Genomic DNA, 23528 nt, shown 5'->3' with positions numbered 1-23528 from the left:
GACCAATCACAAAGTGTCCATTACATTTTATTCACACAAAGTCATTCTTGACAGATTAGATTTGCATCATTTAAAAATATGAATAAAACAACAGATAAGAATTGAATGTTCGATAGAAAAAGATTATAGAAGAGAAAATTGAGATATCCAAGATTTCACTGGAAGACAATATTTATGTAACAAGCACTTTGCATGGACTTACAAAAACAGTATTTAAAATAATTACATCTGCCAAACCTTACACAGCTGAAACACTTTACTGCCAAAAGAGAAGAATAAAATACACAGAACTGAATAGCTTTGATTATAAAGGTTTGTGTTCCTTTTATTTAATATTCAGTGAGGTTAGTGTGTATTTACCTTCCCTTCAGGCAGTGCCAAGAATAAAAAAGTACACAAGTATGTAAATAATATAAAACAACAATTGCTCTTTGTTTAAATCAACCTAGCCAACAATGTTAAGCAGTTAGTAATTCAATTAAATATGAAAATATGATGGCAGCTGTGTCTTAAAAAGCTGTCCAATCCAACATCCCAAGTCAAGTATTGTTGAAGTCAAGATTAAAAACATATTTTTGCCAAACACAAACTTAAACATGAAGCTTATCCACTTTATTATTAATATCTGTCCCTGAAGTCTTCATTAGTACTAGAACACAAACGAGCTAATGCTTTTATTACTGCATCTCATAACATGTTGCAAACAAAATAGCCATTTGCCTCATAATTAATTAAACTAATGTTCATGACATTGACATCTATCCACATTAATATATTTGCAGTATTGTTTTGCAAATTACCTCATGTATGTACTATTGTGCTAATGATGTTTACTGATCCACTCTTTGTGCATCAAAAGGCAGGTTTCATGTCTTTAAATTTCTCTCTAATGACCGTTGTTCTTCTACAAGCTCCTGATGTTTCCTTGCACCATAGCAATGCACAGACAACGTCCAAAGCCATGTCGGTAAATTCCTCTGGATTTGGCTTTTGTCCGTCTGAGAGTTGAGCCCATGTGTTCACTCAAGCGCGTGTGTTAGAAATCGGGCCCTTTACTGTAGCGCTCCTCCCTGAGGTCATATGATTGGTAGCAGATGGACATGTCGCACACTCCGGCCGGCCCGGGGGGACCTTGCTTCCCTGGAACGCCCGGAGCCCCGGATTTACCTGTGATTCCCGGAGGGCCCGGAATGCCAATGCCATCACTGCCGCGAGGACCCTGAATCCCTGTTGTGTTGAGGGAATACACAATCTGACAGTTACACAAGATTCCTTCCCAACTGCTGCGCGTTTGTGCCGTATATTACAGTCACATGATGAATCAGACATTATTACATTAACCCTCTTGATGCATTCAGTATCTATTGACTATTTTCACAGCTTAGGTCTATTTGGACCCAAAGACATTTATAAAAGTCATAATGCAATATTTTTCACATGAAACAATATACTTGATCTGATATTGTAAGTTAAGAGTAAATGTCCAAACAGTTTACATGTGAACATGTTATTACTATCTTATTACTGAATTTACAATTTTGTTGTAATCTTTCGTGTGTTGGTGGTTAATGTTCTCTAATTTTAAATCAATGTGTTTTCTCACAAAATAATGTTTTTGTTGAAATGCTTTGTTACAGTATTTTGTCAAACATATTAGTGTAACAGTGGTTTACCTACAGCTTATATTCCTACACATTTTGACCGATGAAGAATAACAATATTTCTGAAATGTGTAGATTATTCTCTAATTTTGATCTCCACTGTGTGTGTGTGTGTGTGTGTGTGTGTGTGTGTGTGTGTGTGTGTGTGTTCATTTGAATTAATATTTCTTGGTGGCTCAAAAAGTTCACATCTGTATATAATCTGTATATGTATTTCTAACAAAACATCAACAAGATAAATATGCAAAGGTTATTTTTATTTTATTTATTTATTATTATTTTTTACATTAACATAACTTTATAAATTATTTTGTGAAAAGTATTTTTGACACAGGTCCAAAATTACCAGAACATGAATAATTAACATTTTTGTTTAAATGGTAATACATCTTAAAAAAAATCTGACGAATGAATTATGCATTTTGCAAAGTTTGTCCCCTAAAAGCTAAAAACTACAGATGTTTTCCTCTGTGTAGAAAAGGACCTGAATGTGTTGTGAGGGTTAATAATGTAGTGATGCGATTGTACCTGTGTCTCCAGGAGGCCCTGGGTATCCTGGTCTGCTCTCTCCTTTATTGCCCTTAAATCCCCTTGTGCCCATGTCCCCTAACAGAGTGGCAAACATGTTATGCAATTAAAATAAAAACCCAAAGCAAAATCCATTTACATAATCTGGAAGTGTTACAGCCAGACGCCTCTGTTACCTTTGACTCCCGGAGGTCCTTGAATGCCCGGAGGTCCTGGGTAGCCCTGAGCACCATGTCTGCCGGGATACCCAGGGGACCCGCTGGACCCTTTAGGCCCTGGAGCTCCAGGGGGTCCCTGCGGTCCCTTAATGGTCTCACAGTGTTCACAGCGCTGAGGATTCATCATCTGCAGTAGCTGCGGCAGCTGATCTGAGAGAGATGCATTATAGTAGAGATGACTGAAGCACAAGGGGTCATATGATGAGAATTTTGAGAAATTACTTGACCCAGTCAAGTATTTACTCAGTCTGTTCTCACATGCATCGTATTGCACTAAAATGTCAGAAACAACGGACTCTCTTGTGATGTGTGCAGGACTTGCATTTAGATCATCCTCTATCCAACCAACAATCGGTGGAGAGAATGACACCCTACTTTTTTTTTCTTTTTTTGGTTCTTTTTTTTCCACTAATCCCCTTAATGGAGACATACTGTAATAGGCAATATTGAGTTTATCACTATTTCTGTTACATCACTTATTTAGCATCAAATTCATCAATATACCACCACATTTACATACAATAATACAATATTTTTTTGTTCACTCCTTCTTGATATAGTGAACTAAACTGCCATACACTATGTAGGGATTAGTGAATGAGTGAATGAGTGAGCGATTTCAGACACAGCTTAAGAGTTGGAAAACAGGAAGAAAATGGTCATAAGGAAACTCATGAGGCACAAAAAAGAAGCATGACTAATGTTGCTGTTTTCCAAGTCATGTGAAGTAAAAAATAAATCCAGGATGGTGGACAAGGCAACATAAAAAAGTTGATAATAAAATATACTGTAAATTAGTCAATATTGAAGGATCACTAAAAATGGGTTCACCGAAAAAATGGGTTAATTTTTTTAATCCCATGGTCATTTGAAAAATGTGCCTGTGCAACATTTCTACTGAATGATATGTTGCTGCTTGCATGAATTGTAACACTTGAAATGGAAACTTGGAAAAGTCCAGTTAGTGAACCTGCTTACATTTTAACAAGGAGGTCTCGGTTATCTGCATGGTTAGACTACTTTTAGAACTATTTATAACACAACTAATTCTTTAGGTGCTTCATCTTACTTCCATATATAATGCATATTAATGTAGCATTTAAACCACAGTGCTGCTTTGTTTACAGCAGTAACCAGGGAAACTCTGCAATGCTGCTGTTCCAGAAGCGCCACCTGCTGTCACAGAGTGAATCTGTGTCTCATTAGTCTCTTTCACACAGTAATACCAGTAAATTGCCGTAAAATTACCGGAACGACTTTACCAGTAAATTCAAATATCCGCTGTTCACACAGTCAATGACATTCAGTCTTTTTTCCGGAAAAGCACCATTCACACATCCATTCCAAAATACCAGTAAATTCTGTGACATCAATAAACTCTATACTCAATAAACATGGAGGGTAATACGTGATCAGTATTTCTGTTGATGGTTTCATTTTTGTTTCAAACTTTAGTATTCGTGCAACTGCTTTTGTTATGGAGACATCGTAATAGACGAATGGTTTAAATAATTATACTCACCATTAATAAAACACCTGATGCTGTCGGGAGCTGACCAATTTAGTGAAATTCGTCTTGAAAGCAGTAACAGCACAATGAAGTTGCGATTGTAAATTGCAGTCGGTAAGACGCACGACATCGCAGAAAAGGTGCGTTCACAAATGTAGACTATGCTGATCCAAATTCATATCAAATAGTCTATCAGCGCAGATAAACAGTTCTGCGTTCAAATTGAGTTCAAAAGATATCGCAACGCACCGGAAAAATGTAATTACCACGAATGTGACAGAGGGAAATAGTAAAAATATATTTGAATTATTTAATAATAAACTAGTGTTTTCTGAGTCTGTGTGCAAAGGATGAAGTTGCCTGACTCGTCATCTCCTCATTAGACGCGCTTCCTAAACGGATTATGATTGTATTGAGATTTTTTTGTTGTTTGCTTTATCTTTCACTCTCCGCACAAAATATTCAATATGTATCTGGGTTTAAAGTTAACACATCGTTACATGCTTGAGCTGTTTTATATCTTTAGATTTTATTTTAGATGATTTGAGAAGGCTAAACTGATCAAACATAGATCAACTCTCTCACTCTGTGCTGGCCGGCTAGCAGGATCCACAAATAGATCGACAAAAGTCATAATAGGAACAAGAAATACTTCCACTACTACTTCGTTTGGGATGGTCATTTATTTTTTAGATATTAAGACACAATGTTTTCAGTTTATTTTGATAACCTGACTTTGTCCTGTGAATGCATTGCAAGAAGAAGTTATTGCATCACTAACAGTTCCTCTCAGATGACGACAAATTTCTTCATCCACCCAGATAAGGAGAAGCGCTTTAATTTCACTGTCGCTTCAGTTGGATGACATTTATTTTATTTTATTAAACAGTGCATGAATGTGTCACATTGTTATGATTAGCCCGGAGTAGACGTCTTACGTCACCGGTGCTCATACCGGTAATTTTCCTTCTGCGTTCACACACAGCAGAATTCAGGCAATTTACTGGTAATGTTACAACTTCTCATGCCAGTAAATTGCCGGAACAAATTTAACGGTATTTTTGAAAAGATCCTGTTCACACATGATCTCTTTACGGCAATTTACCGGTAATTTAGTGTGTGAAAGGGCTTATTCAGTCCGTCTGCTGCTTCTGTTTTGTGCAGATATGTTTTATATAGCAGCATTTCACAAAGCTATGGTCAGACCATTCTGTTGTTCGTATTCAGATTGTGAAAATATTCAATCTAATTTACTTCAAAAAACTGCCCATGCTACATGTAGTATTTATGTTTGGATCGTGATTAAAGTGCAGTAGTTCTGCAACTGTGTCATGCATTACGATTCGCATAAAGGCACAGTCAGGAAAAATAAAAAACAAAAAATAAATTTAAAAAAACCTGATAAACCATGAAACCATCAAAATCCAAAAAAAAGATTGTTGGTCAAAAAGGTTGTTGGTGTTTTACTGCCACTAACTCTCTTTTCAGCTAGAAACAGGAGTGAATTGTATGTATAGGTACGTTTTTGGGGTTTTGCAAAAATGCATCATTTTTCCCATCGAGTCTATTTGTAACAGATTTGTAACATCGGCTAGTCTTCAGCTTGACCATTAAACATTCATTTTGGGTTGATCTATTTTGGGAGTTTACTCCATATAACAGAAGTAGCAAATAATTTGATGAGAGCTAGGATTCAGTTTAAGGCATTTGTAGTTCATTTTGTGGTATCCACAAACAATTAAACTATAACACAAATCAATGATATCAAGGCAAAAAAATGGTTGGTTGTCAAGGCATCAGTGATTCAAGTTGACTGTTGATTCCAGTGGAGAGAAAAAAAACTCCCTGGAGTTTCTGTCAAAGTACAGTAGATCATTTCAGATCAGTCAGTTTTAAGTCTCTGTGATGGTAAGGCCACATGTAGACACTATGAAGTGAGGCAGCTCACTAGGTTTGTAAGTGGACCACAGGGGAAAAAGTAAAATGATAACAGATTGTACTATACTTTAATTCAAGGCAAACTGGAAAACTCTTATAGCTCAGCAAGTTTCCGTAACAAAAGCTCCTTTCTAGTGAACTTTGCTTTTATCTAACAGCTTTAATTGGAAGCCCCATGCTATTCTCGGCTCTTTACATATCAGGCTTGTTCGTATTATAAAAGGGAAAAGAAAGCGTTCCTTGTGCTCTTTGTTCTCAAGAGAATAATGACCTTGAACAAGGTTGGATACTCACTTCTCAAAATGTCCCCACAGAGTTTTATTAAGGACTCCTCTGAGGGAGGCTTACCCTGAAACACACATTGAGTCACTCATTAGATGGCGTCGCTACATGAAAAACACATAGAGATGAGAAGTCTTCACAGATAATACAGGAAGAGACTCAATTACACAGTCTTGACCTCGGGCCTTGTTGTTTCTTTCATGAATCAGTTCAAATGATGCGTCCTGACATTGCTCCAGCCCATGCCCTACTTTGTTTACAATGTGTCTATTTCTTACGAAAGGAAAACCTGGTGGCTGTAACAAAATTGTAATTGCTATCATGTAGTTGTGAGAAATGTGAGAATACTCACAGGCTTCCCTGGAAAGCCCGGAGCGCCGGGAAGCCCTGGCAAACCATCCTGACCGGGGAATCCACGCGGTCCGACTACACCCATGTGTCCCGTGTCTCCCTTCTGTCCGTCACGACCTTTGACCCCAGTTTCACCCGGCGTACCTTTCTAGTAGATTAAAAACACCGCTCTTAAAGCCTACTGTACACGCATACTTGCATTACTTATATACTTTTTATTAGTATTTATTCATATATTAATTAGAAATTAAAGGTAATTTAACAAACCTATTTTCAATTAGTAGCCAAGGCAACTTTTGACATTTTCATTTAAATTGAAATTTTTCAAATATTTTAATTAACAAAAAATAGTCAACAATAATAGCCCTGATAATATGTCACCATATTCAAGTAGACTGAAAAATAACAAATAAATAAGTTACATTTTAACTTTAGTTGAGCAGCAATATGTAAAGTTAAACTTTTTCATATCAAATAATCACAATATTATATTCTGGAAAAAATGTGCAGCTCTAGTGTGGAGCTAACCTACAGTACAGAAATATTTAATAAACATGCTCAATTTCTTTACATTCTTTTAAAGGAAGCGACTGATTTGCATATGACTGCTACTGATTTAATATAATAAATAAACAAAACACAAAATAATAAATATACATGGGATATTTCCTTTAGCTGTTCTGACAGCACGCTGAAAGCAGCTTAGTCTAACTCTCAAGCTGTCGAATGTAAACGCCTGAAAGCGCTCCGAAGTGCTCTGCTGTCCCATGTGACTTCCTTGTTAGGAGGCGGACACCATCGGGTTTCTTGTGTAATAGGCAGGATTTGTTTAAAGGTGACTGACTCGTGTAAATTTACAAACCTCTCCTTTGCTGCCTCTGGGTCCCACTTCGCCCTGATTCAGGAGGAATGAGAAAGAGGAAACGTTTGTGATGAAATCAGAGAGAGATCTGTTATTAAACACAAAGACAAGCTCAGTTTTCACAGCAGACGACAGGAGGAAAAGCTCAGGGAAACCCCACGAAATGATTCTCAAGCCCTGCATGTGTTTTGCACACTGAGTCACGTCCAAAAATATGAACATTTCAGTGTCTGCGCATCGGACGGTTCAGACTACAATAATGTGTACGAGTTCATACAATCAAACAGTGAAGCAAAGCGTTACAAAACCCTGTTGATCTTTCTCACCATTTATTTTGTATGCATCTTTTGTGTTCTAATTGTAGATATAAGCTATATAAACACATTTATATATTTGAAAAGACATACCCTCCTATATACATAATAAAACTGTATAGTTAAATCTGTATATGTGCATAAATTATAATATATTTAATGTTTTTTATATTGTATTATATATAGTATATACACAGTATGTTGACAATATATGTATATAGAGAGAGAAATTTTATTTTAACAAACCACTTTTATATTTATTTCTATAATATCAACATGTATTAACGAGTTTATAGATGGATATAAATGACGTGTCCAGACATGTATAACACAAACACACAAATAACATTATTGCCATTTCAAATAGGTATCATATATGTTTTTACTTCAAATGACAATTTTCCTAAATGGAAATTGCTGTTTCATGACAGGTGTGAAGTCTTGTTTTGATTTTACAAGCTGTCAATATTATTTTTGACACAAATCAGTATATTACTGTTGCTGTGGGATTTAAATCGTAAAACAGAGACCGTAAATTAGCAGTAAACCACCAGAGCAATATGCAGCGCAGCTAAAATATTCATCCAAAATATTACGGAAAAAGAAAACATCAATGCGGAGTCAATGCATCAATAATGGTGGTCGATGTTGAGGTGCGGCGCTGTAAGAAGACACGCCCCCTGCTGGGTGAGAGGAGATTGTACACTTACTGGAAAACCAGGGAATCCTGGGAGGCCTTTGCTGCCTTTTTCACCCTGTGAATGAGAGGAGACGGTGTTAGCAGGAGTCCCAAACTCTGAAAGGTTATCATTAGCATTCAAAACAGTAGGTGGCTCCCTATAACCTTTAGAAGACTGTGTCACATCCCGTTTAACTGAGAGACACTGAGCCAACAACACTTAGTGTACCCTACTGAGACTGCAGCAGTACACTACACTAATCATACTGCAGCAGTGTCAGCATGAGAACCATCACTGGAAATTACTGATTATAATATTAGGACATTTATGATTTAGCAACCATGCTTTCATAAACCCAAACTACATTTTATTTAGTAAGGTTTTTTTATTTGTTAGGGACAAATTCCATTTTAAATATACACTGAATATATGTGTAAACGGTGAAGCTCGAAGGAATATATTTTTTAAATTGAAAGGATATTTAGTGTCAACCTTAATATACCAAAATATATTTCAAAATGTATTTCAGAGTCAAGAAAATGTGGATGGAGTTGCCTACTAGAGATCAAAACTTTATAATAATGTAATCATGTATAATTTACATATATATATATATATTTCAATATAATATTTTTTTAAGACATTGTAAGGTATCTTCCTGCTGATTTTGATTCAAATATGTTATAATATTCATGCAAGTAATAAATAAACAAACATTTTCTTCATATGTGACACACGTGAATGTATTGTCATTAATGTAAATATATGGAGAGCAAAATATAGTTTTAAATTAGGGGTGTAACGATACGCGTATTCGTATTGAACCGTTCGGTACGACGCTTTCGGTTCGGTACGCGGTACGCATTATGTATACCGAACGGTTCATTGGAGTAATTAATTATATTTGAAAAAAAAAAAAAAAGAGAGAGAGAGAGAGAAATATAATGATATGCGTTCAACAAGGTAGCCCAATAACCCAAACAACGTAACAGGCAACGCCCCTGACACTCCCGAAGAAGAAAAAAACACCATCTTGTATGTTTATGTTAGGCTACTCAGCAGGCGCTCGCTCACTCAGTACGCGCTGAAGGCTCGTTGCAAAATAGCCAATGCGTTTAACAGACTAGAAATGAGAAGATCCTCCAATAACCAACAGGTCTGGTGTTTGGGTGCACTTTGGATTCCCTTTAAGCTATAATGGTGATGGCAAGAGAGTGGTGGATAAAAAAACAACGGTATGTCGCATCTGCAACATGACAGGGTACACCAGCAGGATTACAAAAAAATAAAAAAATAAAAAAAAACACCAGCGGGAATATCTGGGATATATGCGTCAGTACTATCTGGGAAAAGACGAAAAAAAAGGAGAAACATGCACGCAGCAAACTATCCCTGCAGCATTTAGAAACTATAGCTTACAGGGAATCCAACCCAAACACCAGACCTGTTGGTTATTTTAGGATCTTATATTTCTGGTCTGTTAAAGGCATTCGACATTTTGCAACGAGCCTTCAGCGCGTGCTGAGTGAGCGAGCGCCTTAGGGGCCGTTCACATATCGTGCCTAAAAACGCGTGGAAAACGCTAAGCACGTCTTTCTCCTCCTTTCCAAAGCGCTCGGGCAGAAGCGCTCATGAGGCGTCTGTCTTTGCTAAGCAACAATGACGTGCTCTCTCCATGAGACGCGGAAATTTCAGCAAAGGATAAATGGATTTGCAGCTCTAAAAATCGCTTGCAGTAGCTCTGCTACTAAATTTATTTCAAAATTGCAATCCATATACAACTATGATCAGCTGATCCTTCATCTTGGCTGAGCTCTCAACGTTGTTACGGGAAAGGATGAAGCTGATTGGTTGGTTCTTGTCACATGACCCGCGGTGCGCTTGCGGCATTCTGAAAAGTTGAGATGTTTTTACATTTTGCTGTATCTAAAACGTATCGAACCGAACCGAACCGAACCGTGACATCAGTGTATCGTATCGAACCGAACCGTGAATTTTGTGAACCGTTACACCCCTATTTTAAATATAAAAAAGTAGATTTAGTTTATTATAAAAGTGTAATAAATTATTATTATTATTAGAGGACCGCCGGCTGGCGCTCTGGGAGATCTGAGGGTTACAGTGAGAGCTTCTCCGCCGGGCCACGCACCACGGAACTCTATCTCCTCCCGCAGCACCTGTCCCGTGCTGCTGCCGATTAATTCTGCTGGGCAGTCTTACAGCGGCCCCAGCGTGTCTTCTGGTGCGCCACCGAGGATCAGATGTCGATTGCTGCATCGGGGGATGGGTTATCGACCTCTGAGGATGAGGATGAGGCGGGGCTGCCCCCCTCAGGGGGTGTCGCTGCTGCCGAATATGACTTGGAGTTGTCGGCCATGCTTGCCCGGGCAGCCGTGAGTATCGGGCTGGAGGTAACTACACCGCCCAGCCCTGAGCCCTAGCGGCTGGATGATTGGTTTCTCGGTGCGGAGCGCGGCCCACAACCTCGTTCTGCCCCAGTTCCTTTCTTCCCGGAGGTGCATGAAGAGGTGACGAAGTCGTGGACGGCCCCTTTCACGGCCAGAAACCGCTCGTCTCCCTCTTCCATCCTCACCACCCTCGATGGCGGGGCAGCCAGGGGGTACGTGGACATTCCCCAGGTGGAGAGAGCGGTTGCGGTGCACCTGTGCCCACAAAACGCCGCCACTTGAAGGAATCGTCCGCGTCTCCAAGCCAAGGCACTGAAATCCATGCACGAGGGTGGTACCGACCCGAGGTTAATGCAGGAACTGCGCACGGCGACTGACTTCGACTTACGGGCGACGAAGGTCACGGCGCGGTCCCTTGGGAAGGCGATGTCCACGTTGATCTCTGGCTGACCCTGGCCAAGATTAGAGACGTTGACAAAGCCCGCTTTCTCGATGCTCCCGTCTCCCAGGCAGGCCTGTTTGGCGACACTGTCGAGGACTTTGCCCAGCAGTTCTCGGCGGTGCAAAAGCAGACTGAGGCTATCCAGCACATCTTGCCCCGACGTGATCCTCCGGTTGCCACCATTCCGTCGCGGGCAGTGCCTCGGCCTGCTCATCACCGTGGGTGCCCCCCTGCATCCTCCACACCAGCTCCGCCCCGTGCTGAGAGTTCTTCGAGGCCGGAGAGCGTCGCCCCCCGTGTCACTCCCGGCCGCGAAGTCTTCTAAGAAATGTGTTTTTGTGTGTTCTTGTGCCTTTCTACAGGCCGGCGTGCCCTTAGAACAAGTGTCCCGGCACGTTGTTGTCACAACAGATGCCTCCAACACGGGCTGGGGCGCGACATGCAACGGGCAGGCAGCTTCAGGGTCCTGGACAGGATCTCGAATGCTTTGGCACATCAACTGTCTGGAGTTGCTGGCAGTGCATCTAGCCTTACAGTGGTTCCGGCCTCTGTTGCTAGACAGGCACGTGTTGGTCCGCACGGACAACACTGTGGCTGTTTCATACATCAACCGGCAGGGTGGTCTATGATCATGTCGCATGTCTCAACTCGCCCGTCATCTCCTCCTCTGGAGTCTCAAGTCGCTGCGCGCTATCCACATCCCTACAGGCAATCCCATATGTGTATTCTTCCACGGTAAGGTTTCCCTCTTGGCAAACCTGTGTCTTCCCTTGACAGACCTGCTCTGTCAGTCTCTTCTGGCAGCTGTTCCATCCCTACTCTAAGGTAGGACCTGCCTCAGAGACCCATTTCATATGTAGTACTGCCCCCAGGCCAGTCCATATCAGTATCTCCACATGTCACCTCCCTACAGGTAGGATGTGGTCTCCGTAGCGACCTTTTCCTACGGCTCGCTTCCCCATCATCCTGCCAAGCTGAAAGAACAAATAGGGAAGATTTGAAGCAATCTTTCTCCGAAGGTTGAAATCCCTTCCACTAACTTTGTGTGGGCGGAACAGCAACATGGCCTCCTCCAGCTGCGATGTACTCTCCCTTTGGCCCCTTCGGTACCAAGGTCAGTGAATTTGTGCTGGGGCTTTGGGAAGGTTGCGACCTTAAGCGTATCTTTTGAGGCACGCCAGGCTTGTCGACAATTGCAGCGCCACAGGGTTGTGACGGTGTTCAGGTTGTGTCGTTTTCGATAAGACCCCATATGTCGTTCGACATAACTCATAGTGACCGACAGATAGGGAACGTCTTGTTTACGTACGTAACCCTCGTTCCCTGATGGAGGGAACGGAGACGTTATGTCCCCATGCCACAACCTTGAACCGGTTGCTGTTGCCGGGACACGTTCACGGCTCCTCAGCGTAAAACCTAATGAGTGGAGGCACCTATCGCCCTATTTATACCCGTTGGCACGGGGAGTGGCTCAGGTATCTTAAATCCACTAGCCAATTTTAATTGGTGTTTTCTCTTAAACTCAGAGATGATTGGACTCCCAAGTGAGACCCCATATGTCGTTCGACATAACGTCTCCGTTCTCTCCATCAGGGAACGAGGGTTACGAACGTAAACGAGATGTTCAGCAATGTTTTACTTGTATTAATGTCATTAAATTAAATCTGTTTATCATATTAATCTCATCAGGAGACATGTACAAAAATGACTTTCTTTTATTGCATCTTGCTGTTCTTTTTGAAGCTCAAACATTTTGGTTTCTTGGACTTGTGTGTCATTTTTGCATCACTAGCAACACCAAACACAATTTCAAAAAGTAATATTTCCAAACAGGTTTCGTTGGCCATTGCTCATCAAACAGACACAGCAATGTCTGCTCTGCCTCTGATGTCTCATTTCTACTAATCTCGGTCTATAGAGATGAGATTTGATTTGATCTTCCAAAAAATGACACATATCAGTTTTAAGAGTGATAAAGTTAACACTAATTCCGCACTAAGCTTATCATTACGACTCAAACATCTAGTTTAGAGATACATCTGAGATCAGAAACGAATCTGAATTTGTATTGAAGCCAAATCTAAACCTTTGATAAATCATACAGTATTAGTCAAAAGCATTGTTTAAATGTGAAGGAAATGACTGGGATCCACCTGAATGCCTTTGGCTCCCGGTTCTCCTCTCTCTCCCTGAAAATAAAAGAGAAACATCGACTCACTTCTGTACCTTCAGTTCTCTAGCATATCAGTATATCAAAAACTACATTTAATGAGCTGAAACGCCAGGAGATTAGGCTTATCTTCCTTACAATCAGATGCTTTATCCAAAGTGACTTAATAGATGTATGGCAGAGACAGCACTGGCACTTCTCTATGCATCTTAATACTGCATTTACAGAATGAACATGCATGTATAGACATATAAAACATACAGTGAGTAGCGTGTTCAACCTCAAGACAAGCACATCCCTGATGGACACTACAGCTAAGTGTTTTAAAACACGAGAAAGTCTGAACTCTGATTCATCAGTGATGCATTAAATTGATCAAAAGTGACAGTAAAGACAGTTATAATGTTACAGTAGATTTCTATTTCAGATAAAAGCTGTTCTTCTGAACTTTCTGTTCATCTGTGAATCCTGAAAAATAAAATGCATCACAGTTTCCACAGAAATATTGAGCAGCACAACTGTGTTCAACATTGATGATAATCAGAAATGTTTCTTGAGCAGTAAATCATCATATTATTCTGATTTCTGAAGATCATGTGACACTGAAGACTGGAGGAATGATGCTGAAAATACAGCGGAGCATCACAGAAATACATTACACTTTAACACAGATTCACACAGAAAACCGCTGTTTTAAATTGCAAAAAATATTAACATTTTTTGATCAAATAAACACGGCCCTGGTGAGCAGAAGAGACTGTATTTTGAGCACTAGGGCATGCAGGTGTTTAATGAGGACGGCAGCGTCACCTTGTGTCCTTTAAATCCAGGAAGGCCCATGGCTCCCTGAAGTCCTGGAAATCCCGGCTCACCCTGGACACCCTGAGAGATTCACCAAACCTCTGAGAATAACCTCTTCACCTCACTTATCCACACAGCTCTGAAGGCGAACTTCACAACTGAGTGACTTAATGCACAAATCTAAACTACAAAAGACGAGACTCTTACCTTTTGACCTGCGGCTCCAGGAGTTCCTGCATCTCCCTTTTCTCCTGCGTTACCCTGAACACACACAACACATTTAGAAACACACTTATATAATTCCTCCACTAAAACCTAGCTAGAAGAAGCCATTTGTTTCCATAGACAGATAAAAAAAGACTATTAATCACTCTAAATATTAAATGAAATACTGTTGCAAACCCAGCAATCTAAATGGTTTTGTTCAGCGTGCTTCTATAATCCATTTGATAAGAGCACAAATCCAGGAACAGAGTAAATGTAATCTTAGCACGGCTTTTCCCACCTGATTCAAGGCAAGGTATTAGCATAATTGCTAAAGGTGATGTTTGGAGCAGACCAACCTTGGGTCCACGGAGTCCGTCTGCTCCAGAGGGCCCTGAAGGCCCCGGCGTGCCCTGAAGGATTCAATCAGACAGGATTCAGAGTTAAACTCTGCCTGAATAACACACAGGACGCTGATAACACACAGCGGCTCGCTCGCGCACTGCAAATACAGCTTCAGAAAAACTCCAGGAGATACTTATTTGACCAGAATAGGAAAATGAACTTAAACCTAAATACACAGTAAGAAATAACATACATTTAAGAAATTATGATGTGCAAAAAAAAAGATATAAAAATGACTTTTTGAAAATGATTTTAATACACAGGTTTCTGCAGGCCTTAAAATGTCTTAATTCACGTTTTGACAAATAAAGGCCTACAAAATCAGAGCAGGGATTAAATGTTGCATGAGCCAAAAAAAAAAAAAAAAAAAAAAGATTATCTTCCTCATTTTTATTATTATTATTAACATTTTTTTTTATTTTGTCTTGTTTTCTAGTACAGTTATCTAAAACATCTTTACATCGAGGCACATGTACTGGAGATACAAAATTACGATATGAAGATTCTGGGAAATTGAACAAAAAGTGAGTTTATGTTTATAACAAGGGAAGGGAAAACTTTTTAGCTTTGAATTGAGCCGGTGTTTCTGAGCCCAACTCACTTAATTTTGATCAGTTTGTCAGAAAACACAGCATCTTATTTTGTTATATCGCTTCTCGAGTAAATGTATCTTGATTTAGGAATCTTTGTCATTTTTTTGCAGTGTGATCAGTGAAGGTAGAGTACTGTAAAAGTTGTATGTATGCATGTATTTCTATTATTATTATTTAATAATAGAAAAGTAATTGAAGTTGGAAGCTTTCTTTGTAAACTTTGAAGCATTGCGAATGCAAGACATCAGAGACCGTACTGACATATTCTGTTCCATTTACACTTAGTCGTTGAATGGTCCTGTCTTAAATGTAGCTCCAGAAAGCCTGTGTTCAGATCTCATCCAGCACTAGATGGCAGCAGACCACAGCAAACACAGACTCAATGTTTGGCTCTCTCCATCAGAGGTCACCCTAACATTGTGTTCCCCCCGTCCTGGAGCGAGCGCTGGTGAGTGTTTGACCCCTGTCCAGCTCTACAGCTGCCTGGGACTCCATCCAGTCCAGATTCTCTGAAGTGTCCCATTTGAACAGGTCAGTGCACAGATGGTAAGGGACGTTTACTCACAGGAGATCCTCTTGGCCCAGGTGATCCTTTCTGTCCAGGTGCTCCCCTCGCACCCTAAACTCATGAAACACAAGACGGATAGCATGGGTTTGTGATACGCCATGTGACAATTAAAGATGATGCATGTGTTACTGTAGGTTTTTAACCTCATTTACTCATCTTACACTGACTGAATCTGGCTGCACATGGGTGAACTTCACAAAACCTGGTCACATTTCATTCATAAATAAAATAAATTGAGCACCATTAACATGAATTGTTGTGAAATTATTAATTTTAAATAAATACGTTTTATTATTATTATCCAAATTCAATACAATATAATATACAATTATATATTTAACAAAAAAAACACACCTATTTATTAAACTGCAAAAATAAATGTAATAATAATAATAATAACATTTATGTACAGTATGTAAGAGTGCATGTGTGTGCATGTGTGTGTATGTGCATTGGTTGGTGGTTAAAGTAGTTTCTAAAGTAGCACAAGCAAATCTCAAAACTCCCAATATGCCGTCTCCATACCTAAAACACATATTTTACAGCCACTGATATGCATATTGATCATAAACGAGCTAAAAAGCGTCCTACCAGTGGCCCTCCTTCACAAAACCTCATCAGAGGTAGAATGCTAAATTAATTTATGCGACATTTCAAACCTGTAACCCATGTGGGAAACTCAATCCATGAGATTTTAAAAGTAAAGTAAAGAAGAAAAGAAGTAGACCTGACATCCCTGCACCGGACAGGAGCTGAGGAGTCGGATCTGACTTAACCGAGTGTGTAGTAGTCTACAGTATGTGTGTGTGTGTGTGTGTGTGAGTCCATACCTGCGCTCCGCTCGCTCCCTCCTCACCGGGAAGACCACGCATTCCCTGGAAAGAACATGAGATGTGATTCGCATGGGTCACTCTGACAGACGGGACAAGTGTGTTTCACACATCAAGGCCTCGCTGTTATTCCATCATTCATCACGTTCTTCTTCTCCGGTTACTGTTATTACAGCATTACCAGGATGCCACTCAATTAATCTACGCTCTGGCAAACCTATTGCTCAAATAGTAGCCTGCCAAGAAAAAGAACACAATTGACTCTCTGACATTCACACATTTCTACTGTCTGTTTTTCTAGCCCGCTAAATTACTTTAATTGAGATCCATTAAAAACGTCCTCCATCCATCTGCTTCCTCTGAGGCTCCGGTGCGTGGCAGCGATGAACCCCGTGTGATGAGAGAACAAGAAGTCAAGAACATTATAATGTGTTAAAATTAGCTAGCTCTGTTAGCACCATCATCTCAAACATCCTCAAAAATCTGACTGCATTAGATCCTGCTCTGTTTTAACATCAAGAGTCTAATGCCAGTAATACCACAGACTTTTAATTACATTATTATTATTATTATTTATTCATGTGTTTATCAGAAGAAATATACTACAGTAATAAGATACAAATTGCCTAAAAAGTGCCCCAAGGTTTAATACCTTAAAATAAAAAATATGATGTATAGATCTTTATTATTTATATGAAAAATAATAATAATATGAATTATCTAAAAAGTTCCAAAATAATGAATTTATTATTATTATTATTATTATTATTTCAAATATATTATTTATATACATTTATTTTTTTCATTAAAATATTTTATTTTTATAAAAACTGTTATTTTATTTATTAGTCATTACTCTAGCAGTATTTTTGATAATATAAAGAGAATCATAAAAATAACTGGAATTAGCAATAAATAAATAATGGGGGGGGGGGCTAATTCCTTTTAATACAGGACCACGAAAACTTTAAAATACGTCATATTTTACAGATATAAACAGATTCTTAACAAAATTAAAACTGAAATGTTTAAATAACATGCACCAGCTGCTCCCCTTAAAAAATGCTGCATTACTTCTTTTTGTGCATTTGTACAATGAAAATGAAAATATCTTAACAGCCGAGTGACCGTAAACTATGAAGTACCACTATTTTCTCCAAATATGAAATGTGAGAACAAACACCTCTTCCTTCCTGCCACAAACTGAGTAATAAGTTCCCACAGCTGTGTGCTGATGTCTGTCTGTTACTGGGACTCAGACGAGGGTCCCGCATTACACCCAGATCTCTCAGCACCTGCCTCAGTGTTTGCATTCAGGAGACACATCTTCTGTTGCAGCTTCAGAACTCAACAACAACAAGCGTGCGACCGGACACAGACTTCAGCGAGGCATCACAGCCCCCTGTGTGTCGCAGAAAAACACCTGAAACAGCGATTCCACCATCCTCAGAGACTACAGAAACAAGAGTAGGAACCAGCGGAAGATGCCTGCATATTATCTGGCATTAATGAGTCATATTATAGTGAGTGGCTCCATCGATCGCGTTTCACTCAAAGACTCTTCTTCTTTCAGAAAAGCTGAACTACATCGAAAAGAAAAAGCCTTCCCTGGTTTAATTTGAGAGGAAACAGCGCAGAAATGTAAGAGCAGGAAGAGAGACTGTAAAAGTAATTACATTAAAAGATTAAATGAGTCACACCTGACTAGAAAAACTAGCAAACTAGCACTGCATGAATAAAATAGACCTTTAAAGGAAAAAATAAGCACCTTCTAGTGCAAAAAAAAATAAAACCTTAACTAAATTTACAAATAAACACAAAAACACAAAAATGTCAGGACTAACATTACACTGCAACAAAGGCATAAAAACATACATGTAAAGATCTAATGTTTTCTCCATGACATTCACCCTTACTCCTGAATGAGAGTAGCAGCGCTTCCTTCAGACTCGGTTTTTAAGTGTGTGGGCCACATTAAGAAGGAGAACAGACTTGTATATTTTTGTGTCCGGATGCCAGTCTCTGTTCTCCACCGAGACTCGTGTTCATTTGACGAGCAGCTCATGAAAATGCAATTATTTCATCTTGACTGTGTGTATGGATTTAACCCACATGTAGATCAAATATGAAATCCATTTTTCTCTTGTTACTGTGTAGTGCTCTCAATCAAGGAGGCAAACAGAGCTAATGATAATTCATTACAGCTGTAATGTGTAAATAAAGGTACAAGCGAGTGGCTCTTGTCTGTGCTAGTTTCTATGATATTCTGTTCATAGATATGACTCAAGTGCATGCAACTCTGTCAAACACAGAATAAAACAATTCAATTGCAACTTTTAATCGAATAATAAGTTTATCTCACAGTTCATATTTCTCTTCTGACTACTTGCTACTCAAGTTTATTTCTCAGTTCTTTTTTTTCAGAATTAAGAGATAAAAACTAAGCATTGTGAGATATAAACTGAGAAATATGAAATATAAACTAAGAATTGTAAAATTGTATATATTCAGAAATGTGAGATTTATAGTTTATAATTGTGAGATATAAACTTGCAAATGCAATTGCAAAAAAATAATAATAATTGAAGTGAATTGAATTGTTTGAATTGTAATAAAAACTGACAGTTACCGTATTACATATATTTTATATTCTGTGGCAGAAAAATAAAACTGAATTGCAACATTTTCAGTTGCACGCTTCTGACTCTATATAATGCATTCCAGATTGAAAAATTGTGAGAGAGAAAAAGTTGCAATTAACTTTTTTCTCTCTCTTTAATCCTGTGGCCATGAGGCCAATTAAATTAGTGACAACTGCTCTTGTGAGAACGTCCCTCTCCTGGCCTCAGAAAGTGAAAGATTTTAGTGGTACACTCCAGATTGTAAAGATTTAGATCAAATCTCCTTCTTTTTGGTCACATGCACAGGATGTTTTGACATGGAAACACAGCTCCCTGCTGTAGACGGCAGGTGTAGAGCGAGAGCGATGGGAACATCTGATTCTTCTGTTGACATGCTGGCTCTCATCGTGCCCGTACACTTATAAACCCTGCGGTCTACAGCAGATCATTCTTCATTCAGTCGTTTTTACTTCATGACACCCTTGCTAGACGACTGTCAGATTTCTGACACGGCTAATTATGAAGAGCTTCAAAGTTTTACAGTCAACATGTGCAAATGATGTTTGTCTAGATTAAAAGTGTAGTACTAAACTGGTGGGATCACTTTAGATATGCATTTACATACATCTGACAGATATTTAACAGATGCATCTTTTATTAAAAGAGGAAGTGACTCACAGGAACTCCTCGTGGTCCGTCAGCGCCCGGCAGCCCCGAGTCTCCTTTCTCTCCCTGAGAAACAAACACAGACGGATTGACCAACATATCACCTTCTTCAGATTGTGCCACTAAGAATCATTCGCTGCTCGTATGTCGCTCATATTACGTCATTACATATAACTGCCGTGTCTACAAGAAAAACATTTAAAGGGAGATTGAAATCATGCCTGTTTTCATAATACATGGTGTTTACATGAGAAATGCTAAGCAGGTGTAGCGATTAGCTTGATATAAAGGGCTACAAATAACATATTTCTGAAACATTTACATGACCAAATCCCTCATTAGATTGCAATCAGAAGTTATTACAAACATTTTAAAAAGTGAAAAAGTCGTATGTAGCATGATGCTACAGTGTGCATGAGTGGTCACGTAGCATGTGTTTTCCATCACTATTGAGGAACTTAAAGCATGCTGTATGGCCGAAAAAAATTATCACAATAAAATTTCAGATCTGTATTTATTTCATGTTTAAAAGCAAAGGTGTTCGCTTTTCCTTGACAAAAATAAATATCTTAATAGAATTAATTTCTTAGTTTCTGCATGTTCTTGATATTGTTTCAAATCATGAAGCAGGTTTGATGACAAGTATCTTCAGCACAGCAGGCTGCAGTATTAATAATGTTATTTTAAAATGTATTTATTTATTTCTGTTAGAAACACACATTTGACAGTAGTAGCTTGAGTTTGGATGCAGATGTAAATTCATGTTCATTATCAAAAACAGCAACATGTATAAAAATTGTGGTTGTACTTTATTTATATTATTATTTATATTATAGTGTACTTACAGTGTATTTATCTAAGATAGTTCTGGTAACACAAGGTAACTACATAGGGTAGGGTTAGGTTTAGGGGTAGGTTCAGGGTTAGTTCCTAGTTATTACATAGTTATTGTAATTACTATATGCTTTTTTTCCTCTTATTTGTAGATCTTGGCACTACTGGAGCTCCAGCAGTGTTGAGATACATCCAGCAGAAGACAATAACGGGCTGGAGTCTAAAAAGTGTGTGAGATGAAGAGTTTCAAGCAGACTTTGATCAGAGCCACAGGTGGAGAGGAGGCAGGCGTCCCATTCAAGAGTCATTGCCTTAAGCAAAGAACAAATGTTTGCCTTCCATGAAAGCTTTAAGCAGACTCACTAACACTTCAGCTTTGTGAAGCACTTTAAAGAAGAAAGGCCAGGAGAAAGAGAAACTGAGAGTTGGGTTTTTTTGTTTCAAGTTTGGCATTCCAGGACATATAAACATCTAAGCAAGCAAACCTTTCATTAGAAGAGAAGCGAGTCTGTTAGAGAAAACATGAATGTGGACTGCGGCGGCCTGTGGAGCTGGACCCAATAACTACTCTGACTCTGGCCTGACATCTGTAGGTGTGTTTGGCTAAATAAAACATGTTCTATGGTGAGAAAACACTCAAAGCACACAGTTTGTGGAAAAGATGTCTCAGACATAAACTGCACAGTCCGTCTCACTCATGTATGTTCAGTTTTAACACATGCAGAATGTCCAAACTATATATGTTCTATAAATACTGCCTTTCTGCTATTAAGGTATCGTGCATTTCAAGCACAGGCTTCTTGGAAAAATGTGCCTGTGCAAAATTTCTGCAAAATGATATTATGTTACTTTTTGCACGTTTTGCAACATTTTCAAAATGAGATGGCCAAAGAGTGGCACATTTATTTTAATTGAAAACATCAATCTGTGACAATGTTTTATTAAGTGTTATTACTTCACATCACAAGTTCAGTGCTGCACCGGATGCGCTACCGAGCAAGTTTACTACATCAGAAAATATATGGAGCTGTTATGTGATACAAACATCAAAATGTATTAGTTTATAAACCATGCACTATGGTAAATGTCTTTTGAACTCATAACACAGTATTTTGCAAGAAACTGCACAAAAATAAGGCTTAAATAACCAATAATCTGTCATTTTAATTGGTGCAAAAATAAATATAAGAGGCTGGTGTTATGCTATGTTGAAATGTCTGGTTTCACTGTTACACAGGTATTAATAGGTAACATTTACACGTAAAAAAATATTAATTTTTATGTTTTGATTGATGCTGAAGCATACAATTTGCACATATACAAAAATAACATTATAACATATTTATAACTAAAGATGGTCAAATATGTAAGATATTTGTATAGATGCAAATTTATAATTTTATGACTTAGATATTAAGATCCAAACCTAAACATAACCATTTTATAAACAATATAAAAGGATATATAAAACAGAATGTAATTGACAGAAATGTTTTTATATTACAATAAAATACCATTTTAGAAACAATATAGCAGTAAAAGATGTTTTGAATATGCATCAGTAAACATCACTAATAATGTGCAAAATACACAACTGCAAAATCTATTCTAAAAATCTGCTGAAAACAGTCTAGAAGCAGACAGTGTGAAGTAAAACACCGGCTGAGCTTCACATTGATGTGATTTTGCTTGTTCACTACTACAGTTTCCCACAGGAATCACATCTGTATCACATAACCAGATGTTCATCCACCTTGGAAAGGATAGCCGCACATCAGAATAAAGACTTACAGGCTCAAAAATCAAACGTTTCACTGAAGAACAAGCTTCACGTTTCCGTTTACACCCTGTGGCCTGCAAATGTATTCCTGTAAACATGTTTTCTGTTCTTCAACAGAAGGGCTGGTCAACATTATTTGTAGGATAATAAATACTGACAGTATGTGCCAGAAATACCATTCATAAGCATAGACAAACATATCCCTAAAACTAATTTCCCCCCACAGTAATTGGAAAATCACCCTTGGACAAAGGCTCTTTCTCTACTTTAAGGAATCCTGTTTGTTTATTTGTAGTTTTCGGCCAGTGCTGCAGTCAGTGGTTTGGAAATCAGGGTCCTTTCAAGCCTTCTGCTTGTCTGTGACTTTTAATTGAAGAGATTGAGAACATAATAAAGAGCATTAACTAAAAGTTATTTCATTCAGCAAGATGGTTTACCATGCAGGAAAACAAGATGGATGCTTCTTTACAGAGCTCTAGGGTTTACATTAAAACTGAAAACATAAAGCGTTAGGCGTTTGAGAAAAGCATTTGCTCATGTCTATCATTTAATGGAGCCAATCTCTAGAAATGTAGTTTTGTGTTTTGCAGTAAGAGTCAGTGAAAAAATCCCCATCACTAATGCACAAACACAGACAAGCCGCCAATCAAATTTGAGGACCACAAACAAGAAAACAAGACAAAAGTACTGATTAAGAAAAAAATTATTTTGTATTTGTTTTGCTGTGACACGAGTCCTTCAGAATAAGGTCTTAGCGTGTGTGAGGGCTGTGGACGTTCACGACTCATAAACGCATGTGTTTGCGTACATGCAGCATGTGATTTAATTCTGAAATGGACTCGAGACGCTCTGAAACTGTAAA

At 38.6% G+C, this 23528-nt stretch overlaps 1 protein-coding gene across 1 annotated transcript in view; it reads right to left on the bottom strand.

Annotated features, from left to right (window-relative positions):
* Window positions 1–11: 11 nt before the first annotated feature.
* The window catches only part of LOC113066357 (collagen alpha-1(XXI) chain-like), a 39092-nt gene continuing 15575 nt past the window's right edge, over window positions 12–23528 (bottom strand). The window contains exons 16-29 of the mRNA XM_026238276.1: window positions 20065–20118; window positions 16766–16810; window positions 15933–15986; window positions 14729–14782; window positions 14373–14426; window positions 14175–14246; window positions 13348–13383; window positions 8375–8419; window positions 7351–7383; window positions 6490–6636; window positions 6150–6204; window positions 2366–2557; window positions 2190–2267; window positions 12–1227 (exon numbers count right to left, since the gene is read on the bottom strand). Coding sequence (XP_026094061.1) covers window positions 1037–1227; window positions 2190–2267; window positions 2366–2557; window positions 6150–6204; window positions 6490–6636; window positions 7351–7383; window positions 8375–8419; window positions 13348–13383; window positions 14175–14246; window positions 14373–14426; window positions 14729–14782; window positions 15933–15986; window positions 16766–16810; window positions 20065–20118 — 1110 coding nt within the window. The 3' untranslated portion in view covers window positions 12–1036. The remainder of the gene's footprint in view (window positions 1228–2189; window positions 2268–2365; window positions 2558–6149; window positions 6205–6489; window positions 6637–7350; window positions 7384–8374; window positions 8420–13347; window positions 13384–14174; window positions 14247–14372; window positions 14427–14728; window positions 14783–15932; window positions 15987–16765; window positions 16811–20064; window positions 20119–23528) is intronic.

The sequence above is a fragment of the Carassius auratus genome, chromosome 49 (genome assembly GCF_003368295.1).
Source record: "Carassius auratus strain Wakin chromosome 49, ASM336829v1, whole genome shotgun sequence".
NCBI lineage: Eukaryota > Metazoa > Chordata > Actinopteri > Cypriniformes > Cyprinidae > Carassius > Carassius auratus.
Note: the sequence above shows the minus strand (reverse complement) of the source record. Positions and strands in the feature narration are given on the sequence as shown.